The 23,117-nt window shown below is 42.2% G+C and overlaps 1 protein-coding gene and 1 long non-coding RNA gene across 11 annotated transcripts in view; one reads left to right on the forward strand and one right to left on the reverse strand.

Annotated features, from left to right (window-relative positions):
• Positions 1–1,293: 1,293 nt before the first annotated feature.
• On the reverse strand, positions 1,294–20,443 carry LOC308471988. Its single transcript, XR_013983231.1, has 2 exons — positions 20,278–20,443; positions 1,294–2,054 (listed from the first exon to the last, which is right to left on the reverse strand). It is a non-coding gene; the product is annotated as an uncharacterized lncRNA (long non-coding RNA).
• The window catches only part of MYOT (myotilin), a 53,373-nt gene continuing 49,506 nt past the window's right edge, over positions 19,251–23,117 (forward strand). For 4 of the 10 annotated variants that reach the window (XM_080996281.1, XM_080996292.1, XM_080996301.1 and 1 more), the window contains exons 1-2: positions 19,251–19,310; positions 21,929–22,037. In XM_080996281.1, coding sequence (XP_080852407.1) covers positions 19,266–19,310; positions 21,929–22,037 — 154 coding nt within the window. In that variant the 5' untranslated portion in view covers positions 19,251–19,265. Of the gene's footprint in view, positions 19,311–19,956; positions 20,170–21,928; positions 22,038–22,109; positions 22,262–23,117 lie in introns of those variants that run through there. The other 6 variants (XM_080996298.1, XM_080996299.1, XM_080996304.1 and 3 more) reach the window with 6 other exon arrangements.

Below are 23,117 nucleotides of genomic sequence, written 5' to 3' on the forward strand. Positions count from 1 at the left end.
ATCTGATGCCTGGTGTCGGGTGGGCCGAGCCCGACACACCCGGGCGATGTGTCCCGATTTTCTGCACTGCCTGCACTCTGCGTTGCGGAAACGGCAGGTCCTCCTCTCGTGACTCTCCCCGCAGCTTGCGCAGTTCCCTCCTTCTCGTCGAGGCAGCTGTGGTCTGTGCGCTGCTTGAGTGCGCTGCTGTACTCGGTGCACCTCCTCCCTGTCGGATCCTGAGTCGTCGGTGAGGTCTTCATGGTGGACCCTCGGTTGGGATGGCAGGCTCGGCCGTGCCTCTTGGGTCGACCTCTCGGCAGCTTCTGTTGCCAGGGCCTCCTCCAGAGCGACCTGGAACGTTAGGTCCTTCTTAGCGTAGAGGCGCCGTTGCAGCTTCTCATCCTTCAGGCCACCGACGAGGCGGTCACGAAGCATGTTCTCCAGCTCTGAGAAGTTGCAGAACCGGGCGGCTTGGCGGAGAGAGGTCACAAACCCAGTTATGGTTTCCCCAGGGGCTTGCCGCTTTGCGTAGAAGGCATTTCGACGAGCCACCACTGAGGGCTGCGGCGAAAAGTGCCCCTTCAGCTGTTCCATTATTGTTTTGTATGGAACAGTAGCGACGTCTTCAGGCGCAAGGAGAGCCCGGGCGATTTCAAACGTCTCCTCTCCGCAGACGCTGAAGAATATCGCCCTCTTCTTGGCGTCTTCTTCGTCGGTGACCCCTTTGGCTTCTAGGAGGAAGGTGAAACGGGAGGCGTACGCTTCCCAGTCTCCAGATGCTGGGTTGAATGGCGAGAAGCTGCTGTTGGCTGCCATTCTGAGTTCCTTGTGCCCCGGAGCTGAAGCCTGGATACACGGTGCGAGGCAGCGGTGCGGCAGTTGGCGGTGCTGCGGTGCTGTGTGTGGCAGTCAGCTCAGCGGGATCCCATCCTCGTCGCCAGTGAAATATACTCAGAGTCGCAAAGTGATTTCATGCTCTTTATTCAGCTCATAGTGGTGAGGAGGAATGAATAAATGTCCCCTCACAGTATCTGCTTTATATACATTATTTACACAATGGGCTGCACATGATTGGCTAATTCTGGAATTCTACTGTAAGCCAATCAGGTTGTGGATTCACTTCTATCTGGAGCAGGATTGGGTGGTTCCTGCCAACCAATCATACTGCTGCATTGTTCTAGGACCAATCAGACTGCTGCATTCTGAATCCTATTGTTCTAGGACCAATCAGACTGCTGCCTTTTGGATCCTATTGTTCTAGGACCAATCAGACTGCTACAGTTTGGATCCTATTCAACTCAGTACATAACAGCCACAAACTGCAAAGAATCTTGTGCCATTTTAAATACTAGCGCACAGGTTTTGTAACAGATACACATACACCCAAGAGACTCAGTGGTTTAGACCACAGCGCCACCCATGTCCCTTTATGTGTTCTAAGTACAATACTGGTACTCAAGGGATACTTTTAAAAGGGATATAAACTTTGGTTTACCACAGAAATGAGAGTGAGAAATTAAGGGTCAACAAAGCAATCTTTGTGCTTTTATAACCTGAAAATCAGATTTTTTTTTCAACTGAGCATTTATTTAGCCTCCTGAACTAGTATTGTGCTTTTTGGACAGCAGCAGTTAATTTGATTTTTGGGTTGTGGGGACATATAAGGCATTCATACTGCAGCTGCTAATTCAATTTCTTGAAAGGTAAGAGGCACACACACAACAGTTCTGTATTCTTGAAAATTTAATCTGATGCTCCAAAATATTTTTTAATAAGATTTGACACAATAGTTTGTCCTTGGGTTATCAGACATTCAGAATATCACACAGTTGAGTGACCTCAGTTTCCTTTTCCTGTACCATTCCAAACTTAGGCTGACACAACTTGTGCCTACTAATTTTTTTCTCTCAGTAGGCTTTACAGCTACAAATCCAATTTTTCCTCAGAAGTCTGCCTCAACATGCCTGACTTTCACTGCGATGTGTCAGTCATTGCATAGTATATTGACAGCACCATCTATGAGTGCTGGTTTCTCCTTATCTTTTGGTTCAGTTCCCTCACAGGGAATCCAGCTGTGAACATAACAGAATGACTCAAAAATAAAGACAAAAAATTATTAAATGAGGGATTATGGATTATGCAACTGATATATAAACCAGCCATTTATGTAATTAGGGATGGTGGGTGAAGCAAGAAGGAAGTGGTTTAATGTCTTGAATACCAGGAGGGGGTGGGCAAGGTGGGGATGATAGTCTGTAGTAGCAAAAGTGACAACGGGACTACTTGAGACACCATAAAAACTAACATTTGTTCCAACAAACATTTGTAGGTCCACTTCTCAGACTTTATTAAATTTATCTAGTCAGAAGAGTACTGTATCTTTAATACAGCCTAATGGCTTTGCACATAGTGCCACTTACCGTACCCAGTGGGATTTTCTGTACTTTTTATTTAAACAGGAGATAGGGTGCTATGTTGCAAAACATGTATTATACAGGGTGAGAGTGATCTGCTCTCCCAGGAACATAACCTAACCCCCCTCAGGCTGCAAGAACTCAGTGCGTTATTATTTTGAACCTGGCCTGAGTATCTAGACATCCTCATATACTGAACATATGTATATACATATTCAGTCCCATAAACCTTACACAATTTTGTATTTCAAATACTGTAATGATAATTCAATCAGGCTGTGAAATAGGAGCTGATATCCTGAACAAATCACAGAATCATAGAGTTGTAGAGTTGGAAGGGACCCGAGGGTCATCTAGTCCAACCCCCTACAATGCAGGAATCTCAGCTAAAGCACCCATGACAGATGGCCATGCAACCTCTGCTTAAAAACCTGCAATGAAGAAGAGTCCACAACCTTCTGAGGGAGTCTGTTTGACTGTTGAACTGCTCAGAAATCCCAGATATCCTGCAAGTGCTTAACTTAATTTAGAGCATTACGCACCAAAGGATTCCAGAAGACTACCATTGCACATATTGATGGTGGGAGAATCTGGGGCAAATGAGGTCCTGTGATAATGTTGAGGCTTAATGGACTGGTGCCTGCAGGTAACATTATACCTACCTAGCAAGATGCAAAGCAAATTTAACAGAAGAATCATTTGTTTGATTATTCTAAGTATTATAATAATAAAGAGTTGTTATTTTTATATTGGCCTTCAGTTATATTTCCAAGATGATTTTACAAAAAGAACAACGACAACTCAAACGGAAATACAAGGTATAGAAAAGGCAAAATTCACAAACTAATAAATGTGAAAGTCGTATGCTGACCATACAAATGTTTGGACTTTGAGGCTCCAACTTTGGTGCTAAAACAAACAAACAAAGCGTTTTCAAGCAGTATAAAAAATGAGCATGTATGAATTATACATTTTAATGTACCATACAGTGAAATAACAGAGCTCTTATGTAAACAGCTGTGACTGGTCAATGGAATGCTTTCCCTCGGTATTTCATAATAAAGGCTGTTCTGAATCAAATATTATTTTCCTTTGGGAGCCCAGGAACTCACATTATTATTTTTGAAGAAAAGGCTGCTTTAAAAAAGAAGAAGAAGAAGAAAAGAAGAACTGCAGCAGTGGACAGATTGCTTCTTAATAAAGCTTGAACATTTGAGCCCCTGGAGCAGCTTCTTTCATTACAGCTCCTAGCTTCCCTGTTGCACTCCTACTACGTATTCCAAAAAGAAAAAGAAAAAGAAAAGAAAAGCCTTCAGTTATATTTACAAGTTATTTCTTTTCTCCCAGGAGGTTAAGTAGGACACATTGTGGCCGTGCAGGCAGAGTGGGAGGGCAGCAAAGCAGATTGCTTAAATCCCACTGAAATCAATGGGATGTGAAGAACCACAGACCTAGCAACAAGTCCCATTGTCATAAGGTCTCCATTTGCTTCCCTCTGCCCCCATTTTAGCATGAATGAACAGAAAACTGTAAAACAAATAATGAAATACAAAACGACATTCAGCTTATCTTATACACAATGTTCTGAAGGCTACAGAATATGGAGAAGCACTCTGAGGTGATGTGGTGTGCGGTGGAGTGAAGGGAAGGGAAGGGTGGAGTGGGTAAGTATCCCAGATACAAACTGCTTGTGGTGGGGACAGTATCCTATCCTATCCTATCCTATCCTATCCTATCCTATCCTATCCTATCCTATCCTATAGAGGTGCTGTTGAAAGGATAAAGTGAGATAATTACTTCATGTACCTCCTTGGCATCTTTGAGGAGGGGCAGGATGCAAGCAGGACTGGCATGCTGAGCCACCTGCTGAGGCCCACGCCCACTGCTGAGCCCCATAGCCTCCCAGCCTCCTTGTGGCACTGCCTGTTCACCTGGCCCTTCTGCAATGATAAGCGTCAGGAGACTGAACAGCCAACACCAGTCCTGTTGCACGCTCCCTCTGGAAGGTTCTGCAGATTGCATCCAGAAACAGAGGGCAAGTGGATGGGCAACAGTGACTGTGGGAAGAAGGAGGTAGGCTCACTGATACCACCTTGTGTGAGCCCCTTCCCTTCAAAAACCAGGAAGTGCCCAAATCTGAACGTACCATCATAGTACTGTAATGGAGGAACAGTTAGAAAGGAAATGCAGCCAAGTCTATACAAAATGCTACACAGAAACCCCAGTCTGCCCTGCTACATATCTGGAATTAGTGGGGTGTGCTTTCAGACCAGAGATTTGATCTGCTGAGCAGATATGAACATCAGCACCTCTCCACTGAGTAAATTCAGTGTCACGTCCACAGACCTGCAATCCCTTGGTGTGTCTGTTTTTAATCTTCTTATTACTTTTCCTCCACCCCTCTCTCCTTTAAAAGAGGTTATTAATGAAATTGTGTCTTTGTTCCAAGCTACACTTTTTTTCTGAAAGACAAACCTTTGAAACACGTCTTCAGTTGTTCCCAAGCAAACCTACAGCTTTCTGCTTGGTGTTGCAGCTTTATGTTTTCTGTGAAACATTTTCAAACCCTTATTATCAAACCATTAATTCATAGATTTAGGTAGGTAGCCATGTTGGTCTGACACAGTCAAAATATATAAATATATATATATATAAATGTCCAGTAGCACCTTAGAGACCAAATAAGTTTGTTCTTGGTATAAGCTTTCATGTGAATGCACACTTCTTCAGATACCTAATTCATACATAATTCATCTGTCTCTTTCTGGCTATGTCCTTAAATATTTCCCATGAGCACACAAAATTACACTATACCAGCTGCCTAGCACCCAACCTGCTGCCCTGGCCTAAAACTCCCATCATCCTCTGACAGCACATTTGTGCTAGCTTAGGCAGACAGGAGTTGCATTCAAAAACATGTGGACGGCATCAGGTTGGGGAAGACTGGTCAAGTGTCCCAGCTAACTCCAAAGGCAGCAACTCTCCACAATCTTGGACTGAACTGTTTCTCCACCTTCTATAATAATAATAATAGTTTTTATTGTTACCCTGTCCATCTGACTGGGCTGCCCAAGCCACTCTGATATCCTTTAGCTAGAAAGTGAACTTGAGACTTATGTAGTCAAACTGTAAGTTCTATCACTAAGTCATCACAGGGTGATAGATAGTTTAGTGATAAAACTTTAGAAAATCCTGTACCAATGGTATTTAACAACTCCATACAAAGTTGGATGTACCCAACAGCAGAACTTTAACTGCTAGAAATGCAATGTACGCCAGGCAGATTTTAAGCATCTATTTGGGCACTGCCTTTTTTATGTTCAATAATCTAGATTTACTGGAGCACAGCCTGTAATTTTATTGCAGAAATAATTAGATAGTCGTTGCCATAAAGCTGCAAAATATTACCATGAAATTATTTAAAAGACAGGAAGTCTTGGGAGTACAGCATTATTAAATTTAGTCTCTGCTGCTAAAGCTTGGGGCAGGGAAGACAGCACCTCAAGTTTCAGAAAGGTTTTAAAATATCCAGGGAATTGTAACATTGACTAAATTCACATATGCTGAACGGCAACAGATTTCTTTGAATGATGGGTTGTTGTTTTTAAAGAATATTCTGGAAGGACTAAGCACCATGATTTGGTTAAAACTGAGGTAAACAAAGGGATGGTTTTTCTGCATTTCACTAAGGGCCCCCTACTTGTTCCACTATAATCTGAGTACTGGTTGATCTAGACTGTAGGTGTCAGAAATACTGAAACATGCCGATACTTCAAATTATACAGCTGACTGGATATCTATTCCTTTGGAGCTGAGTTAGGTATAACTTTGGCTGTGCTGGAAAGTTTTAGAAATCACATGTTCTTCCATTTAAGACAACCCACTGCATATTCAAAACATAGTCTTAGCCAAATAAAAATTGACCTCATAATTACTCTGATGTGTTTCAGCTGTAAGGGCCAGCTACAGGACCTTGCACATTTGCTGTAAATCCAGTTATCTGGGTGGGAATTACTTCAGAGAGTAAACATGTACGGGATTGTGTTGCATTTCTCACAGCAGAATGCACTTTCTAGGCTGCACAGTTTCTTGCGGTCCATCATGTTAACTACATTGCTTCCATGTGAACAGCAGGCCATATAATCAATTGACTTGCCTTGGTCAAGGCAGCTAGACAGTGTGGACTTTGATACAACCATTGATTGCAATGTGGGTGTACGGGCTATTCGGCATTCAGATGATATTTGCTTAATTATTCACGTTAGAAAGTCATTCTTAATACCAGATGGTTGATACACGCAGGCAATTAAAACACCAGGTAGCAGAGATATGCTGGAAACTTTCCTCTTTAAACAGAAGAACCAGCATGCCTACTCAATTTTTCAGATCTCTCATGCAATCTCCAAACTGAATGTCTATTTTCTCAAAAGCTGGTTGGCTTTGTTCAGAGGCATTTTATGGAGTAACCAGGGAATCCAGATTTAGTGTCTGTGACAAAGAATGTCATTCGCAAAGTAACTCCCATTATTTGCACGTTCCACAATTCCATAGGCTCATATCTTATCTACTGTTTAGCAACAGGGTCATTTTGTTCCTTTTTAGTAGCAATAGTAAAAGGAAGAAAAACGTTATTTTCCCTCTGAGATGAAATTGTACAAATTGTGCTCAGGGTACTTTGAAAAAGGAGGTTTAAATACACACACACACACTAGATAGAAGCTTCTTGCAAGAAAGACATTTGCTGTTATACTGGTTTTTCAGGGCAGGGGGAATGCAACAGCTCTTTGATTAGAATGAGACAATTGTACAAGATGCCATTTCCCTGTAACATAGCTGAACTAACTGAAAAGTAATAGTCAATCAAACATTTCACTTCCACCAGAATAAAATGTAGCACCAAATTATATGATATTTTGGCAGCCCCATGTTAGGATAGGGTCACTGTCAGATTTGTAGAAAGCAGCCAAACCCTTCTTTTACCTACTTACCCCCATCCCCTGCAAAACCTGACTTTTAAATCTGTTTTCTCCCAGAGGAGCTCTGTGACAAAAAAGAGCAGCTTTCAAAGGCTATTTGGGAGAGGGAACATTGGTGGGGCAGGGTTCAGCTCCGCCAGTTTCAGACTTGGATGTACATTGTTGTTCAACCAAGGCTATCACAGTGTCTTGCATCCTCCTCCTCCTCTTATTATTCTGATCACTAGTTAAATTGGGTTATGCACTTTGCCTTTGGAATGTGAAAGTTATTTAAAAGGCCATCTGTCAGTGTATTTTCAGGCCAGCTGTCCTTGCAGAACTCATACCTACATATGGACCATTACATACAGAGGAAGTAAAACAGACTGCACATGTTTCAAACAGATTCAACCCAAATATATCTATTCATCTCAAGAATCAGTCTCTGGTAAACAAACAAAGAACAAACAAAAAACAGTTCCACAAGGTTACCACAGTTCTACCAGCTGTGAATAGTGCTAACAAGATAGATCTCAACGCTGTTGCTGAGAAATTCAAAGGTTTTTAAAGAGCCTTTTTGAAGTGATACAGTGATGATTGAACAAGTAAGTGCATGACTATTCATGTGGTACTTAAAAAATAATAATAAAGCTAGACATCCCACCTGAAGCAGAGGTAAGAAGGGCAAGACTAACGCTGAGCCAACAACACAAGCCTATGCCTCCTGTTTCCTACTGCCTTGTTCTTTCACACTGAGCTACCAATCTGGTCACAATGTGGTCATTCCCCTCACAAAAACTGAAATACAAGTGTGTACCCCAGTGAAGCCCAGTGAAGGTAACCTGTGGCCCTCCAGGTGTTGTCAGACACCAGCTCCCACCAGCCCCAGCTTGCAATCCAACAGTCAGAAATGCTGCGAGTTTCAGCCCAGCAGCATCTGGAGAGGCACAGCTTAGCTGCTGCTGCTGCTGTAGCCAAAGCTATGTGCAAACCTCCAAACCATTGGTTCATGGAGGACTGCTCTGAGAGAGTCACTGCCGGCTGTTACTGACAGCCCATGTGATTCTGTGTGAGGTGGGCTCCTTGATGCCAAATTGGCATGTCCATCGTTGTTAGGTATCATTTATTGCTAATATGGAAGCTTTGCCATGTATTGAAAGCTTATTTCAGCGGCACTCTGGTCAAACTACCCACACTCGATTGTGTACGCTGTTAGTGTCTATACAGCACTTTTCCTAACTAAGCAAGTATGTGTCATCTACATCAGGAATAACCAAGGTGGTGTCCTCCAAATGTCGTGGACAGCAACTCACATCAGCTCTAGCTAGCATGACCAATGATCAGGGATAATGGGAGTTAACAACTTCTGGGGGGCACCACATTAACTACCCGTGGCATACATTGGACAGGATTCACCTAATGAGTCCCATCAGTGGAGGTCCTGCACAATGATATAGAGCTGGGAAAGCTCTGTCAATACAGCATGAGATTCTTAATCTCAGAGTCTCTGGCAAAAGATTCCTGCGCTGCAGAAGATTGGATTAGATGATCCTCATGGTTTCTTCCAACTCTACAATTCTATGATTTTATTACTTCTGCTTCACCAAAAGGACTCCACACACACACACGTGCCCCATGTCCCCTCAAATTGGCTCAGAGGGTTCAGGAGAACCTCCAGAACAGTGCACAGGGAGAGGAAATCATTCTGTTTGGCAAGCTGAAATGCATGTGTTGATGCAACAGGTAGAAGAACGCAATGTTGAATTCCTCCCATTATCTCTGTAATGTAAAGAGGCTGATATTATTATCTTTTTATTACAAATAGGAAGTAAAGTCATAAATAGATGATAACTTAATAACATGATAAGCACCGTTTTCTGTTGATAAAGAAAAGCAAATGGCATCTTTGGAGGCAAATAGTAACTTAGGTAGGACTTCTGGCAGAAAAATGTCACAGAGGGGCGCATCAAACCCGCCATCAGCCTGGGCAGGCCGGGTCTTCCTGTTATATACCTGCTGGGATTGACAAGGCATATGGCCCTCACCTGAATCTCATTTAACTCTTTGGGGGGGAATTAGCATCAGACGTCATGTGCATGGAAGTTGCCAAATCAGTTAACCAAATCAATTAACCAATCAATTAACCAGTTTTCCTATAACCTGATATTGCTGGATAGTTCTGTTGCCACCCTGGAACTTTTCTTTATTAATGTCACTTTGTTTTGTACGATGCCTTGCAAATGAAGGAGAACAACTTTTTTCCTTGTATATGTTGATAATATGTTTTTGGTTACTGAGAACAAAGAAGAGTGTACAGAAACAAGATTGGGTGCAGGCCTGGCCAGGACATAGGCGTGACACACCTGTGACAAAGGTGACCTGTGTGCTTGCTTGCTTGATTAACAGCTGTTGGGAACTTCAAGGTCCCTGCTCTCCCTTCTTATGGACCTGGAGACTCCAATAGAGAGCATTCCATGTCAAGAAGGAGGAATGCAACATGCATCCGAAACAGTTAACCGCCATGCAGGGGGGAGGCAGCGGGTGGACAGCGCGGCGACTGTGCATGCTGCCCGACATTTTGTCCCCCCCAGCATGGAACCCGCACCCCCCCTTCGTACGACCCTGTGCGTGGGGCGCTGGCACCCCTTTTGGTTGGCGCTGTGAGTCCTTGTGTCCCACAACCGTTCTAAAGGTTCTAAAGGTAAACAACTATTTCCTTTTAAAAAGCCAACATCTTTGGTGGGGTCTCCCCCTAAAAAAAGGTCAACAACTCTGGGCAACCTAGGGGTGCCAGGTGGATCTTTGCACCCCGGCGTTGCATATGTTTAAGATGGCCCTGTGAATGAGCTCAGTAGAAGGCAGTTCTCTCCTCCTGTTCTTCGTTGAAGTTTTGGTCTTCTTGGTTCCTGAGCCTTCCGGTCAGTTTTGTCATTTCGGTATAGTCCAACAGCTTGGTTTGCCATTCCTCTCTGGTAGGGGCTTTGTCTTCTTTCCATCTCTGGGCTAGTAGCATCCACATTGCTGTTGTCACATACATGAAAAGTATTTTCTGTTTCTTTGGAATGTCGGTACCTACAATTCCTAATAAAAGGCTTCTGGGTTTGTTTGTTTGTTTTTACAAAAGTTATTTTAAACATTTTTTTTTCCAATTCATTATACTGGTGTGTGGGTGTGTGGGTGGGTGTGTGTGCACGCGCGCTTAGCATATTTTTCCAAGTATAAGATGATAATTTTCCTATAGAAATAATAGGCAAAAATTGCGGGTCATCTTATACACAGACAGCAGAGGAGGGATGGGCGATTGGTGGCAGCAGCCAGTAGGAGACTGTCAGTGGCGATTGGACGCATGATTGGTTGCTGTGGCAAGGCCTGCTGACGATTGGCTGTGGCTGTGGCAATTGGGCAGGCTATTTATGGCAGCGGCTAGGCATGCGTGCAATCGGCTGTGGTTGTGTCGAGTGTGCAGGTGGGCTTTTTGTGTAGAGCGTTCTAATGATAGTTGGCTGCAGCAATGTGTGTGATTTGCATTGTAGAATGATTTGCGTTGGTGACCCCCATCAAAGAAGCTCAACAACTCTTGGTAATCCCCCCCTCCCAATTTTTTTGTTGTGGTCCAAAAAAATAGAGGTCGTCTTATACATGGATGCATGTTATACACAGAAAAATACAGTGATTCTTTGTTGTGTGTCTAAGATCTGAACTGGAATCCAACCAGAACTTTTCCCCTTTAGGTAAAAAAATGAGCTCTGCAAATCTTGCCATGATGCGTAGACATACCTCTTTCTATTTGAAGAGATCAAAGTTCCACATCCTTGCATTTGAGTGCCAGACTTGCTCATTCTGTAGCTTCTACACTGTGAGAATGCAGAGATATTAAGCAGAAGTTGTCGTGTTTCAAACCCACCCAGCTCTTAACAATAACAAGCTGCTTCTCAAACTGGAGCACTAGTAATCCGGTGGTATGTTCCGTTTGGGAAAGTTGATAAAGTGAATTCTAAATGCTCCATTAGGGGATTATTTACAGTTTTCCATCTTTGCAAGCATTTCAGTTAACGTGTGTTAATGAACCTTGGCTCTGCATCTTGTGAGCGCCCCCTCTTAAGCATTTATTCGCTTGGCAATGAGAATGGAAAATACCAGCAGCAGTCTTAGGATGAAAAATGTCCAACATTTTGCTGATGCAGTGTGTGTGGAGGTGTAGTGGTAAATGTACACAAGTTATAGGCTCATGCTGCAGGGATCCTCCATAAAACCCCTCCAGTTAACATTTCAAAGAAGCAATTAACTGTGTTGAGAGATAAATTTCAGCCTTATGTCAACACAATTCTCTTCCTCATTACTAATATACATGATCTCTTTATTTAATGAGATTTGGAAGGCTAAAACAATAAATGTCCTCAATACTTTTTCCTAGCAGGTCAGCTAGTTCTTGACTGGGTCCGAACACATCCTTTTCCCTCTTCCCTCCACCCAAAAAAATCATTAGCATACTGCCCAAGATGTCCTGTTTAAAGCACTAGCCATCCATTAGTAGGATGAGAGAAGAAATCTTATGCATACAACCATGGTCTTTTTCTGTACTTGTGACATCCTTGACAATGCCAGCTTCTATGATCTGGATCCAGAGGAACATCTTTAGACAGTTCTAAACTGTATATATAATATTGAATTAAATAAAGTCAGGTTTGAGTTATTGTAACCTCAACACCTACTGTGGGGTAAAATAACAGTTAACAAAGGGGAAGGCTCCCCAACAGTATAACAGACAAAATCGCAGGAACCTCCAAAACAATGAAAAGCTGATTAAAAGTGCCTTATATGTGGCTTCCAGTTTCCGCCTGCACCAGGAATGGAGGTCTCCCTTGACACTGCAGGGAGAGACAGACAGAGATAAGCAAAGAATGATGGGGGAAACTCATTCTTTGAATTCCTCTCTGGGTGGGAGAGAAACGGGCTCTCACCTGCAGAGTGCCCTGTGGTCTGGCACTCACTTCCCTATAGAATGCAAGGGCAAGCAAAGGCACTGGGTGCATGGAGCACTCTGACTGTCGCAACACACACACCCAATCCATTCCTGGAAGTAGAGGATATCCTGCTAATTGGACTTTAACTGGAGTAAAGTACAGGCGCGTGCTAGTGGTGAAGAGAAGATAAATTGCGGAACATCTCAGCTACAAGGATTTAAAGGTTGAGGTAAGGTTTTATTCGGTGCCAGAGTTGGCGAGGGGAGGGGAGTCTATTGTTGTTGTTTTTAAAGTGTAGCTGAGTTCTATCAAAGGTGTTGCCAAATTTGCTTGTTTGCCTTTTGGGCTTTGGGATTTGCCTGACCTTGCTTACTGCGCTTATCCTCTTTTTCGTTCTGACCCTTGCCTTGCTGGAACTTGCTTTTGTTTCCTGGAACTGGAGCTAGCAATATGTGACTTGAAACTCTTTCCCCTTAAGATTAATAAAGGAATGCCTGCAGACTCATAAAAAAGAATATGAGTCTATGTATCCACTGTTATTGTCCTGCTGATGATTTTCTCCCATTGTTGATTAAACTTATTTTCCAGATGAGCTTCTATTAAAATACAGAATATTTTTTAGAAGATCGCTTCTACTGATTTTTTATTTATAATTATTATTTCAAATTTAGTCTTCAAGGTTCTATTCCTGTCCCTTAGGTTTGTTGCATGTAGTTCCTCAACAGAAAATCCCAGAACCATGGAATGTTATTATTGTCTATCCTTAATCTAATTTCATTTAAGCTCAAGCAGCTGCCACCCTGTATAACCACATTAAATCTTGTTAAGCCATGTTTTATCCAATTACTTTAAAACCAAGATATAACAAATTCATGATTACATATGAAAACAAAGTTAGCAATGATATTATGTAGCCAGAAGTGTTTCTTTTTTAACGTGCAAAACTCTAAAAAAAATGCTATAAAATGGTTTTAATGTAGAATTATACTAAGCAAATTATATACTTGGTTATAAAATCATGGTAAAAGAATGAAACCAAAATCTTGCTCTTAAATTCACCATGGTTTACTCATATATGCTGTTAATCATTGGCTGCATTCAGACATCATCAGCATCATCATCATCATCATCATTTTATTACAGTGGTACCTTGGTTTACAAACTTAATCCGTTCCGGAAGTCCATTCTTAAACTAAAACCATTCTTAAAACGAGGTGCACTTTCCCTAATGAGGCCTCCCGCTGCCAGTGCCCTTCCACCGTTCTGATTCCATTTCTTAGACCAAGGTAAAGTTCTCAAACCAAGACACTATTTCCAGTTTTGCGGAGTGTTCTTGAACCGAGGTACCACTGTATTTATACCCCTCTCATCTGGCTGGGTTTCCCCAGCCACTCTGGGCAGCTTCCAGCAGAATAGTGAAAGCATGAAAAAATATCAAACATTAAAAACTTCCCTAAACAGGGCTGCCTTCAGATGTCTTCACCTGAAGACATCTGATAATGATGGCCATTTGCCATGGACGCTTTAGGTAAGATTCCTGCATTGCAGGGGGTTGGACTAGATGACCCTTGGTTCCCTTCCAACTCCATGATTCTATGATTCTACCATTCCAGAAATTATCTAGAGCAATTCCATCCAGAAATTCCATGATTCTATGATTCTACCATTACAGAAATTATCTAGAGGAACCTTAGGCTTGTGTGCTGCCCCTCCCCTCCTCTAGCATGGCCACAAGATCAGAAGCTTTCACTTCTATTTTAACTAACCAGTTTAGCATTATGTCCAAACCTGGAAACAAAGCATTGCCAGATCTTAGTTTATAAAGGCAATGAACCACAGTTTAGGGTTCAGATGTAATGTTTAACTGTGGTTGATTGAAAATAATTTGGATCAGGGGTGTAGGAGAGCAAGGATTAAACCCATCCTCGTCCCATACTATGGTCCCAGTCCAATCCAAACCAACTTCCAGCTTATTAGTAAAGTAAATTATGTGGAGGGACCCAATTGTCAAAGTCACCTTTGTTACTCAATCTTGGAGGGGGGAAACGGTTCCCTTGCATTTTATTTCATGGATGAGGAGCTTGTGGCACTTCATACAGTATGTTGGACTACAACTTCTGTCATCCCTGAGCACTGGTCCTACAAGCTGATGGGAGTTGGAACCCAACAACATCTAGAAAGCCAAAGGCTCACCATGTCTGCTATAAAGATAAATACATTCTGAAAGGCACTGGCATAATTCTATGTCTACTGAGAAGCAAGGACCATTTTGTTCAGTGGGGTGTACTCACAGGTAAGTAGGTGTAGCAATGCTTCTTTGTGGCATAGGCACAGGGGCAGAAGCATTGCAAAGAGGGAATAAGAGAACATTTGCTTTTAACTGGTTTTTTGTTTTGTTTTTTTCCTTACGATTTTTATTGTCTGATTCTTTTTGTAAACTGTTTTGAGGTTTTTTCTTATTATAATCAAGCAGTATATAAAAGCTGTGAATAGAGAATAAGTGCACTTCTTCAGTGAAATAGGACTGCTATTTAGACAGGCTACGGAGTCCTATCATTAGGCAGAGTGAGGCAGCTGTCTCAGGAGGTAGTTGTGGAGGAGAGAGCAGCCACAGCCATTCCCCTGCTCTGCACCCTGTGAACTCTCACATCATGAACACTGAAGTGAGATTCTACTTCCAGTCCAGTCGGTGTCTGTATCTTGGACTAGTGGTGGCACCATCTTGTCCTTCACTTCAGACAACAAAACCTCTTGGGCCATCCAAGGTTCTGCCAGGGTTGTTTTAGGTGTAGGGCATGGTGCCTGGGATCTGGGCTTTGTGACCATTCAGTTTGTGACTCCATGGCTTAAAAAAGCCATTGGGAAACTCAGTTGGCCTTATATCTGAGAAAACAAACACTCAAGATCCTAATCAGGCAGAGCAAACCCTAACCATGGCTGGGAAACAGCAGGGAGAAGGTGGATGGGGACACTCTCCCCTCCCGATTTATCAATGAGGGGCCCAAGGAGCAACCCCCTCAGTGAATCCTCAGGGGTTTGGATTCACTTTATGCCCGAGTGCCGTTAAACACATAGAAACAGGGCCTATTAAAGAAGAAGCTGGCAACCCTACTCACTGTAATTCTCATGGGGGGGGGGAATGGTAAGGCATGAAGGAAAGCAGGACACCAACTTTGCTGCTGCTAACTGACTATGTGCACAAATTGTTTGAGCACTCCTGGAGTCAGGTAATCTAAACAACATTACTCCATGAAAAAGAAGGATTCATTTGTGGAACCTCCTGGTGAGAGTTCTACCCTTGAAAAAAGTGGCCTGCCAAAAAAGATTTTTTAAAAAAGAATAGCAAAGAAAAAAAGCCAAGCGCATGTACATTAGTTTTCCCTGTTTTTTTCTGTCAGTGGGTGGGGGTGGGAGGAAACAACAGGAACCCCAAGCAAATTACAAGAGGCAGAAAAACTTTTCTGTGCTCTATTAATGGTCAGATGTTCCTTGGGTGGCCTCTGCATAGCTTAGCATCTTCTGCTTAGCATCTCCAAAGCCAGAGCAAGCCACACAAAGTTATACACCAAGGGTTGCTTTAATCTTGGATAACTGCTCAGCTCAATTCTGTCCCATGAGATAGCTTAAAGAATACAACAGTTAAAACTTGCTGATGTACAAACCAATAGGCATCAGAGGGCAGAATTCAGCTGCGGCTTGCACAGATTGATTCCACTCATGCAACAGGACTTTCCTCCCTCTCTGCCCTCTGTGCTGCCTAAATCTGCTCTGGAGAATTGGGGGAAATCCCAGAACAGATTTAGGGGGCATGCAGGGGAAGGAGGAGGGGAAATCTAATTGCACAAGCAGACCTTGTTCCCTGGACATATATCCCACTTAGTGGTACATTGAATTCCACCCAGAGTCATCTCTGTGATCTCAAGATACATTTTCTGTGTTCACCCTTAGTGGCAGAATTGTTTGTGTTTGTGCAGTAGGAACATTCGTATTTGGGGTGCCTTCATGTTCTAGGAATTGCTTGGAGCAAAGTAAAACAATTCAACTACTGCAAGCAATTTTGCACATGGACAGATATTGCAGCATGGGAGCAAGAACAGATTTGATGCATTCACAGGATGGGCCTTTGGCAAATAATGGCAGATGGGTTATATGGCCAGTGAATGCATACAGTAATGCTTAATCTCTATGTCCGGGAGGTAAGTCAGTTACCTGCTCCAGATGGGTTTGCACTCTCTTTGAAGGAACAGGTATATAGTCTGGGGCTGCTCCTGGGTCTGTCTTTGTCATCTGATGCACAGGTGGCCTCGGTGGCTAGGAGTGCCTTTTACTAGCATCAGCTGGTAAAACAACTGCAGTCATTCTTGGACCAAAATAGTTGGCCACGGTAATTTTGGCACTGGTAACCTCAATAATTTATTACTGCAACACGCTCTATGTGGGGTTTCCGTTGGGCTTACCCTAGAAGCTGCAGCTAAATTGTTGACTGGGGCACCCCAATGACACCATATAACTCCTCTGCTGAGGGAGCCGCACTGTTTGCCAGTATCCCACTGCCTGCAGCTCAAGGTTTTGTATTTAGTATTTAAAGCCCCACACAGCTTGGGACCAGGATATCCAAGGGACCAATATATCCCTGCTGGGCAACAGCAGCCCTCAGGTGGGGAGCTGCTGAGAGTACCATATGCTCCTGTGATGCACTTAGCCTGTACTAGTGATTTTAGTGCTTTAGCTGCAGCTCTCTGGAATCAATTACCAGCCAAAATCAGACAGCCACGTAGCATGATGTTTAGGCACCTACTGAATAAATTTTTGTTTAACAAGGCTTTCCTGGAATATCAATTTTATGTCTGAAGATTTTTTTAGAGTTTACTGTTTAGAGTTTATTGTTTTTAGAGTTTGCTGAATTGATTTTATTATTTTCAGAGCTTGAGCTTTTTTTTTTATCTTGTACACAGCTCTGATGGCCCTACAGATTTGTTTATTATCATATTGCAGGGGGTTGGACGTTATGACTTGGGGTCCCTTCCAACTCCACAATTCTACGATATCATACTATATTATATGATATTATATTCATTATCAGCATCACCAGGAAAATAACGAGAAAAGGGAATAAAGGGAAATCTAAATACTGAAAAGAAGAAAGCAACACAAGGAGGAATAATGTCTGCAGGAAAACCAAGCCTACCAACTTGGTAGATGGAGATTTAATAGCTGTGACAAGTTGGCAATTCTGTTATATCATTAAGGCTGATTTGGGAGGCCTTGATTGTGAAAAAGAAGAAGCAGGAAAGGAGGGCAATAAAAGGTTATTGTATGTGGTGGCAATTGAAAATCATTAAAAAGGCCTGGGAGAAGATACCGGTATACAAAGATTGGAAAGGACTGTGGAAAATGACTGTTGTTAAAAAAATTGAAGTTATAATATTGAGATGTACAGGTTTTGTTGGACTTATTGAACATAAGACTTTGTTCCTGTACTCAAGTATGGACGCCAGGCCAAGACCAGCCAGCCCCTACAGATGGAAGAAGCCTCTGCCAAAGAAGATAAAGAAGACTGGCAAAATAAGCTATTGAATTACACAGGACAAACTAGTTAACTTGAAACCCAAAAAAGAAAGAAAGAAAGAGGAATTTGAATTTTTTAAAAAGGGATAAATGTTGAATGCATAGCTTTAAAGCTTTGTGTATAGATTTCTACATTATTATGACTTTCAAAACTCACTTGTAATAAGATGAAATAAGTTTAAAATTGAAATATGAAGAGTATAAGGTTTCAGTACGTGCGTGAATGAATATTAAGCATTGAAACCAAGAAGGGGAGGGGAGGGAAGTCAACCAAAATTATGGTTTTAAAATTTGTTGATGGTGTTTTTGTTGTTACTTTTGGAAAATTTAATAAATTGTTATTTAAAAAAATGATATAATTAAGGCTGCCATCCTAGTCACATTTACATGGGAGTAAGCCCCACTGAACTCAACAGGGCTTCCTTCTGCATGGTCATGCATAGAACTGCCATGAAAGTTAACAGAAATCATACTTTTCTCTGATATGCACTGGAAGTTGCAGAACCTCTTTGACAGTAGCTGACTACCTCTCTTCTATTTTCAAAGGATAGATATTATTTTTTTGGTGCCTGGGTCAATACAGTATGTTGAAACATAAACTCTGAGGCCTGCTGGCCAAGGGAAACTTCAAGGTCTCTAAAGGCCCCCACCCCCTGGCAGTGTGGAAGTTTAGGGAATAATAAACATGTAATAAAGGTATAGGGATGAAGTAGAATCAGATTGAAGTAGATTGAAGTAGAGTTGAACCATGTTGATTGAATTCATGGGTGGAAGTTTGCTGCCACCTGCTGCTTAAACCTAAGAAAAAAAATGTCCAGATTAGTATAGTACTTTGTTGTAATAAGAGATCCACCAATTAATGTGTTTCATAATAAACTACAGTGAAAATGCCTGTGCACTTTCTGGGGTGTTAATGCTGTGAGCCCATCCATCATAGGCTCGGGTTGTATATATGTGTAAATGAACCATATATCACAAAGACACTACAATCTTCGCTGTCCCTCATTCCAAGGAAACCAAACCCTGAGTAAGTGCCTGAAACTCCTGGAATCTCACACAGTTTGGAGATTGGGGTGGCATGCAACAATATTATACAAGACTAATCTGTAAGACAGAGGGAACCTGTGGCCTTCCAGAGGTTGTTGGACTATGGCTTTCATCACCCTTGACAATTGGGCCTTGGCAGCTGGGGCTGATGAATATTGGACTCCAATCACACTGGGAGGGCACCAGTGCTATTCTAGAAAAAGAGGGACCAGAAGTTGCCATGAATGCCTCCCTGGTTCTCTTATAATGGCAATGGCGCCCACCTGAGAGGTGCCAGAACTGAGTTTCGGTTGGGGGAAAAAAAGCCTTGGAGGGCACCAGAGTCCCCACAACTGATGAAGAAGTATAGAAGCTCTATGCTTTCTCACGCTTCTCTCCAGGTAATGATAACAGACATTTTTCATAATCACCACAGCAAATTGATGTACATCCCAAGCCTATACATGCTTACTCAGAAGCATCAATGAGTTTGACAGAATTTATTCTCAAATAGTTGTGCATTTGTCTGCAGTCATATTTTATTAATGGGGTGAGCATTCATAAACAGTGGGTTTAAAAACAGAGTAGATTATTTCTACTAAGAAACCTTGAAACATTTGATTGAGGGAACACAAATGTGTTTTCACAGACATAAGCAGAGAGAGAGAGAGAGAGAGAGAGAGAGAGAGAGAGAGAGAGAGCGCAGCTGTTGGATTGGATCCCACACATTCAGGAGCGGTTTTGCAAGGCCTAAAAACGGAAACTCTGCCTGTCAAGAAGCTAAATTTATTTGATCTCGATTGAGTCAGAAGCTGTTTGGAGCCTGTGAAGTAAATGTAATCTGATGAAGACTTCCATGCTTTCATCAAGCTTTTACATTTCTTCCTCAGTTTCTCAATTTTGCCTCAAAAATAGAGGTAAAATTGACACAGGGCTAACAGAGGCATAAAATAGAGCTGAAGTACACGCTGAGGAACCTGAGGTGTCTGGGAGGAACCCCCATGTTCATGAGGCCATTACAAAACAACAACAACAAAGTGCACACTGGGAATATCCTGTTTACTTTTCTGCCCCAGTGAAAGTGCATGGGAAACTCCTGTCATGTTTATGTGACTGGGATGCAAACCTCTCTTGCTGAGGGCGGATGGAGGCAGCAGAGGTGGAGGCAGCTACCTGAGGGCCTCAGCAGAGCAAAGGTACGTGAGGGGAGTGAAATTGCACTGCAGGAGAAGGAAGAACCATAAGGAAACAACACTTAAGGTCAGAGGGATAGTGACAGAAAGAGAGGTAGAAACAAAGCAGAGGATTAGACAAATTCATGCAGGGTAGTCCTATCAGGGGCTACGGGCCATGATGGCTATCTCCTACCTTCACTGTTGGAGGCAGCATGCTTCCAGTCGCTGGAAACCATGGGACGGGAGAGGGCTCTTGAGAAGGTCCTGGTTGCCAGTTTCTCACAGGCATCTGGTTGGCCTGCAGGCTCTTCTTATGTACTTAAATAAACTAGGCCTACTGAGGAGCCAGTGTGTGTGGAGAGTGGGTAAGAAGATGGACAACCTTTTATTTTATTTAACACACACACACACACACACACACACACCTTCCCTATACAGAATTGCCTTCCGATGGCTCAGGGGCCAGGTAACTCCATATGCTCCAACATTTCTCCAATGAAAATAGGGACATCCTAAAGAAAAGTGGGACATTCCAGGATCAAATCAGAAACCGGGATGGCTCCTCTAAATCAGGGACATCCCTGGATGATAAGCAGAAAGCTGCCAATGGCTGGGGAAAATATCAGTTGTTAATAAAGACACACTCTGGAGTGCTGGATTTTGCCCATTGTTTCAAGCTAGGGTGGTTAGTCCTTTTGACTTTGGGTGGTGTAACTTTTCATTCTGTGAATTAAGCCTTGAAATTCATGCTCATTGATGGGGCATTTAATAGGGGCATATATTTGATTGAATTAAGATACGAATCATAGAGGGGGAAACAGGCTCAATGCTGAGGTATATCAGTGAATGCTATCTTCAGTTGCATTAATTCCCAACATTTGTATTTCAATAAACTTCCATTTGTTTCAGTGAGGGGAATAAAATACAGATCTTGCTAGTTAGCTGTATGGTAATTAATGACTCCATACAATCAGCAGAGCAGCAGGTAGAGCAAATTTGGAAGCAGGAGGCCAGTGCACAAACCTTTAGCCTTTCCAGTGGCCTTCCACCCATCTTGATTGAGGCTCCTAAAATTTAAGGATTCCATCAGTGAACTTGTTTGGAAAGAATACAGGGAGATTTCCAAAATCTTTATGCATCCAGCAGCTTTCATCATGTCACTAAGGATTAAAAATGCAAGGGATTTCAGTGCACTAAGTAAATGGGAGCATGTTACAATATACAACAACCGGAGATCTAAAGGGAAGTCCTGTGGAATAATCCAAACCAGGTGCAAATAATGACAAGGTATTCCCGCCCCCCCACCCAGTAATGATTTTCACACAAAGTGACAGGAGACACCACAAGTGGGGGCAATTCTACGATTTTCTTTTTAAAAACTTCACATATGGTCTTCACATAAGTAATCAGAGACAGTCATGAGAAAGCAATGTGGGCTCATTGGTTCCAATGGATAAATTTAAAAATGTATATAACATGAGCATGCATACATCTGGCAAGATCATGCCCAAGGTCATTGTGTTCAGGTATCAAAAGGTGCCTGGACAGGTCAGAAATGTCATACAACCTGTTCAGCAGATTTAGGCTTACTGGCTTGGATCAGTAAACAATAGGGTTGCCATAATTTCTTTCAGTCTTAAGTTCAGTTCTCTACATTTCCAAATCAGTTTGTGATTTATGTTTTTTAAGTCCTCATGAAAATTCACCAGCATTTTGGTGTGGTACATGTTTACTGAGATACATGTTACACTTCAACCTAAACAGAACAATTCCCCCCTCTATTATTATGCATTGTGTATGTTATTTTCACTAATAAATATATTTTTATGCACATCCTACCCCAGGACATGCATTTTGTATGCATTATTTGGCTGGAGAACTGCACTGTAAAATTCATTGAATTTCAGGTTTCAAAGGATGACTGTGTTTTGGTTCACCTAGTGCTTTGGAAAGGTAAATTTTACCTTTAAATGCTGATTGAATCAAATTGTTCCCCCATCCCTAGCTGTTAGTCTTGGTCCACAGCTTACTCTGTCCCTCTCTTACCTCTTCTGGAACCTGGAAGGTAAGGGGACAGGTTTGTTTCACAGTCTCAGGGCCAAGCCTTGGATGTCCAGAAGCAGCCTCAAGGACCAGTAAACATTATGCATCAAACTGGAAACACCAAAGCATGAGAGGTAAAATTTGTCAAAGCAAATCTGCCCGAAAACTAATTCTCACTAGTGTGAATAGAAATGGATTGAGAGCATGGAAGCAAGCAGAGGAAGGATATTTCTCATGTTGTAAATATTGGAAAGAAAGTGTTGCTATTTTCCAGTGTATTTTGCAAAGATGGTTATGGGACTGAGAACTGAAGGAAAACATTTAAGTGCACCATGTTGATGGATATTATAGCTGAATAACCAGGCAGCATTTCTGTGGACTGGCAAGTATCCAAACATGTCCCAAGACTCCTCAGATTAGCAGTAAGCACTCATACACATCTTGGAGTGACATTAGTTTAAATGACAACAGGAAATACATTAGATAGATGAGAATCCTTGAACTTTAGCATCACCTGGGAATGTATATAAAGCAGCAAATTATTTGAGAGGCTGATAGAAAGCATGGCTGTTGGATCATTCAGTGAGCTGGGAGGATTTCCTGAAGAAGCAACATGAGAAATATAGCATACCAGCACCAGTTTATCAACCCCATACGCTGTGGGGTGGATGTCAAATGCTGGAAAAACTGTCTGCGGACAAACGTCAGCTCCCTCGGCCAGTAAAGCGAGATGAGCGCCGCAACCCCAGAGTTGTTCGTGATTGGACTTCTGTCAGGGGTCCTTTACCTTTTTATTCTTTAAAGCATTCCATAAAGAAACTTATAAGTTCTTGTTGAATCCCATATATAATTGTATATCCCATATATGAATCCCATATATAATTGTAATTCATTCAGTGAAGACTTGCCAACTCATAGCACAGCAAATATAATGTAAATATAATGTGAAAAGAGAAAAAGGCTCCTTTTCCCTTATGTAGCATTCCAATT

This window comes from Podarcis pityusensis (genome assembly GCF_964106645.2).
Source record: "Podarcis pityusensis genome assembly, chromosome: 2".
NCBI lineage: Eukaryota > Metazoa > Chordata > Lepidosauria > Squamata > Lacertidae > Podarcis > Podarcis pityusensis.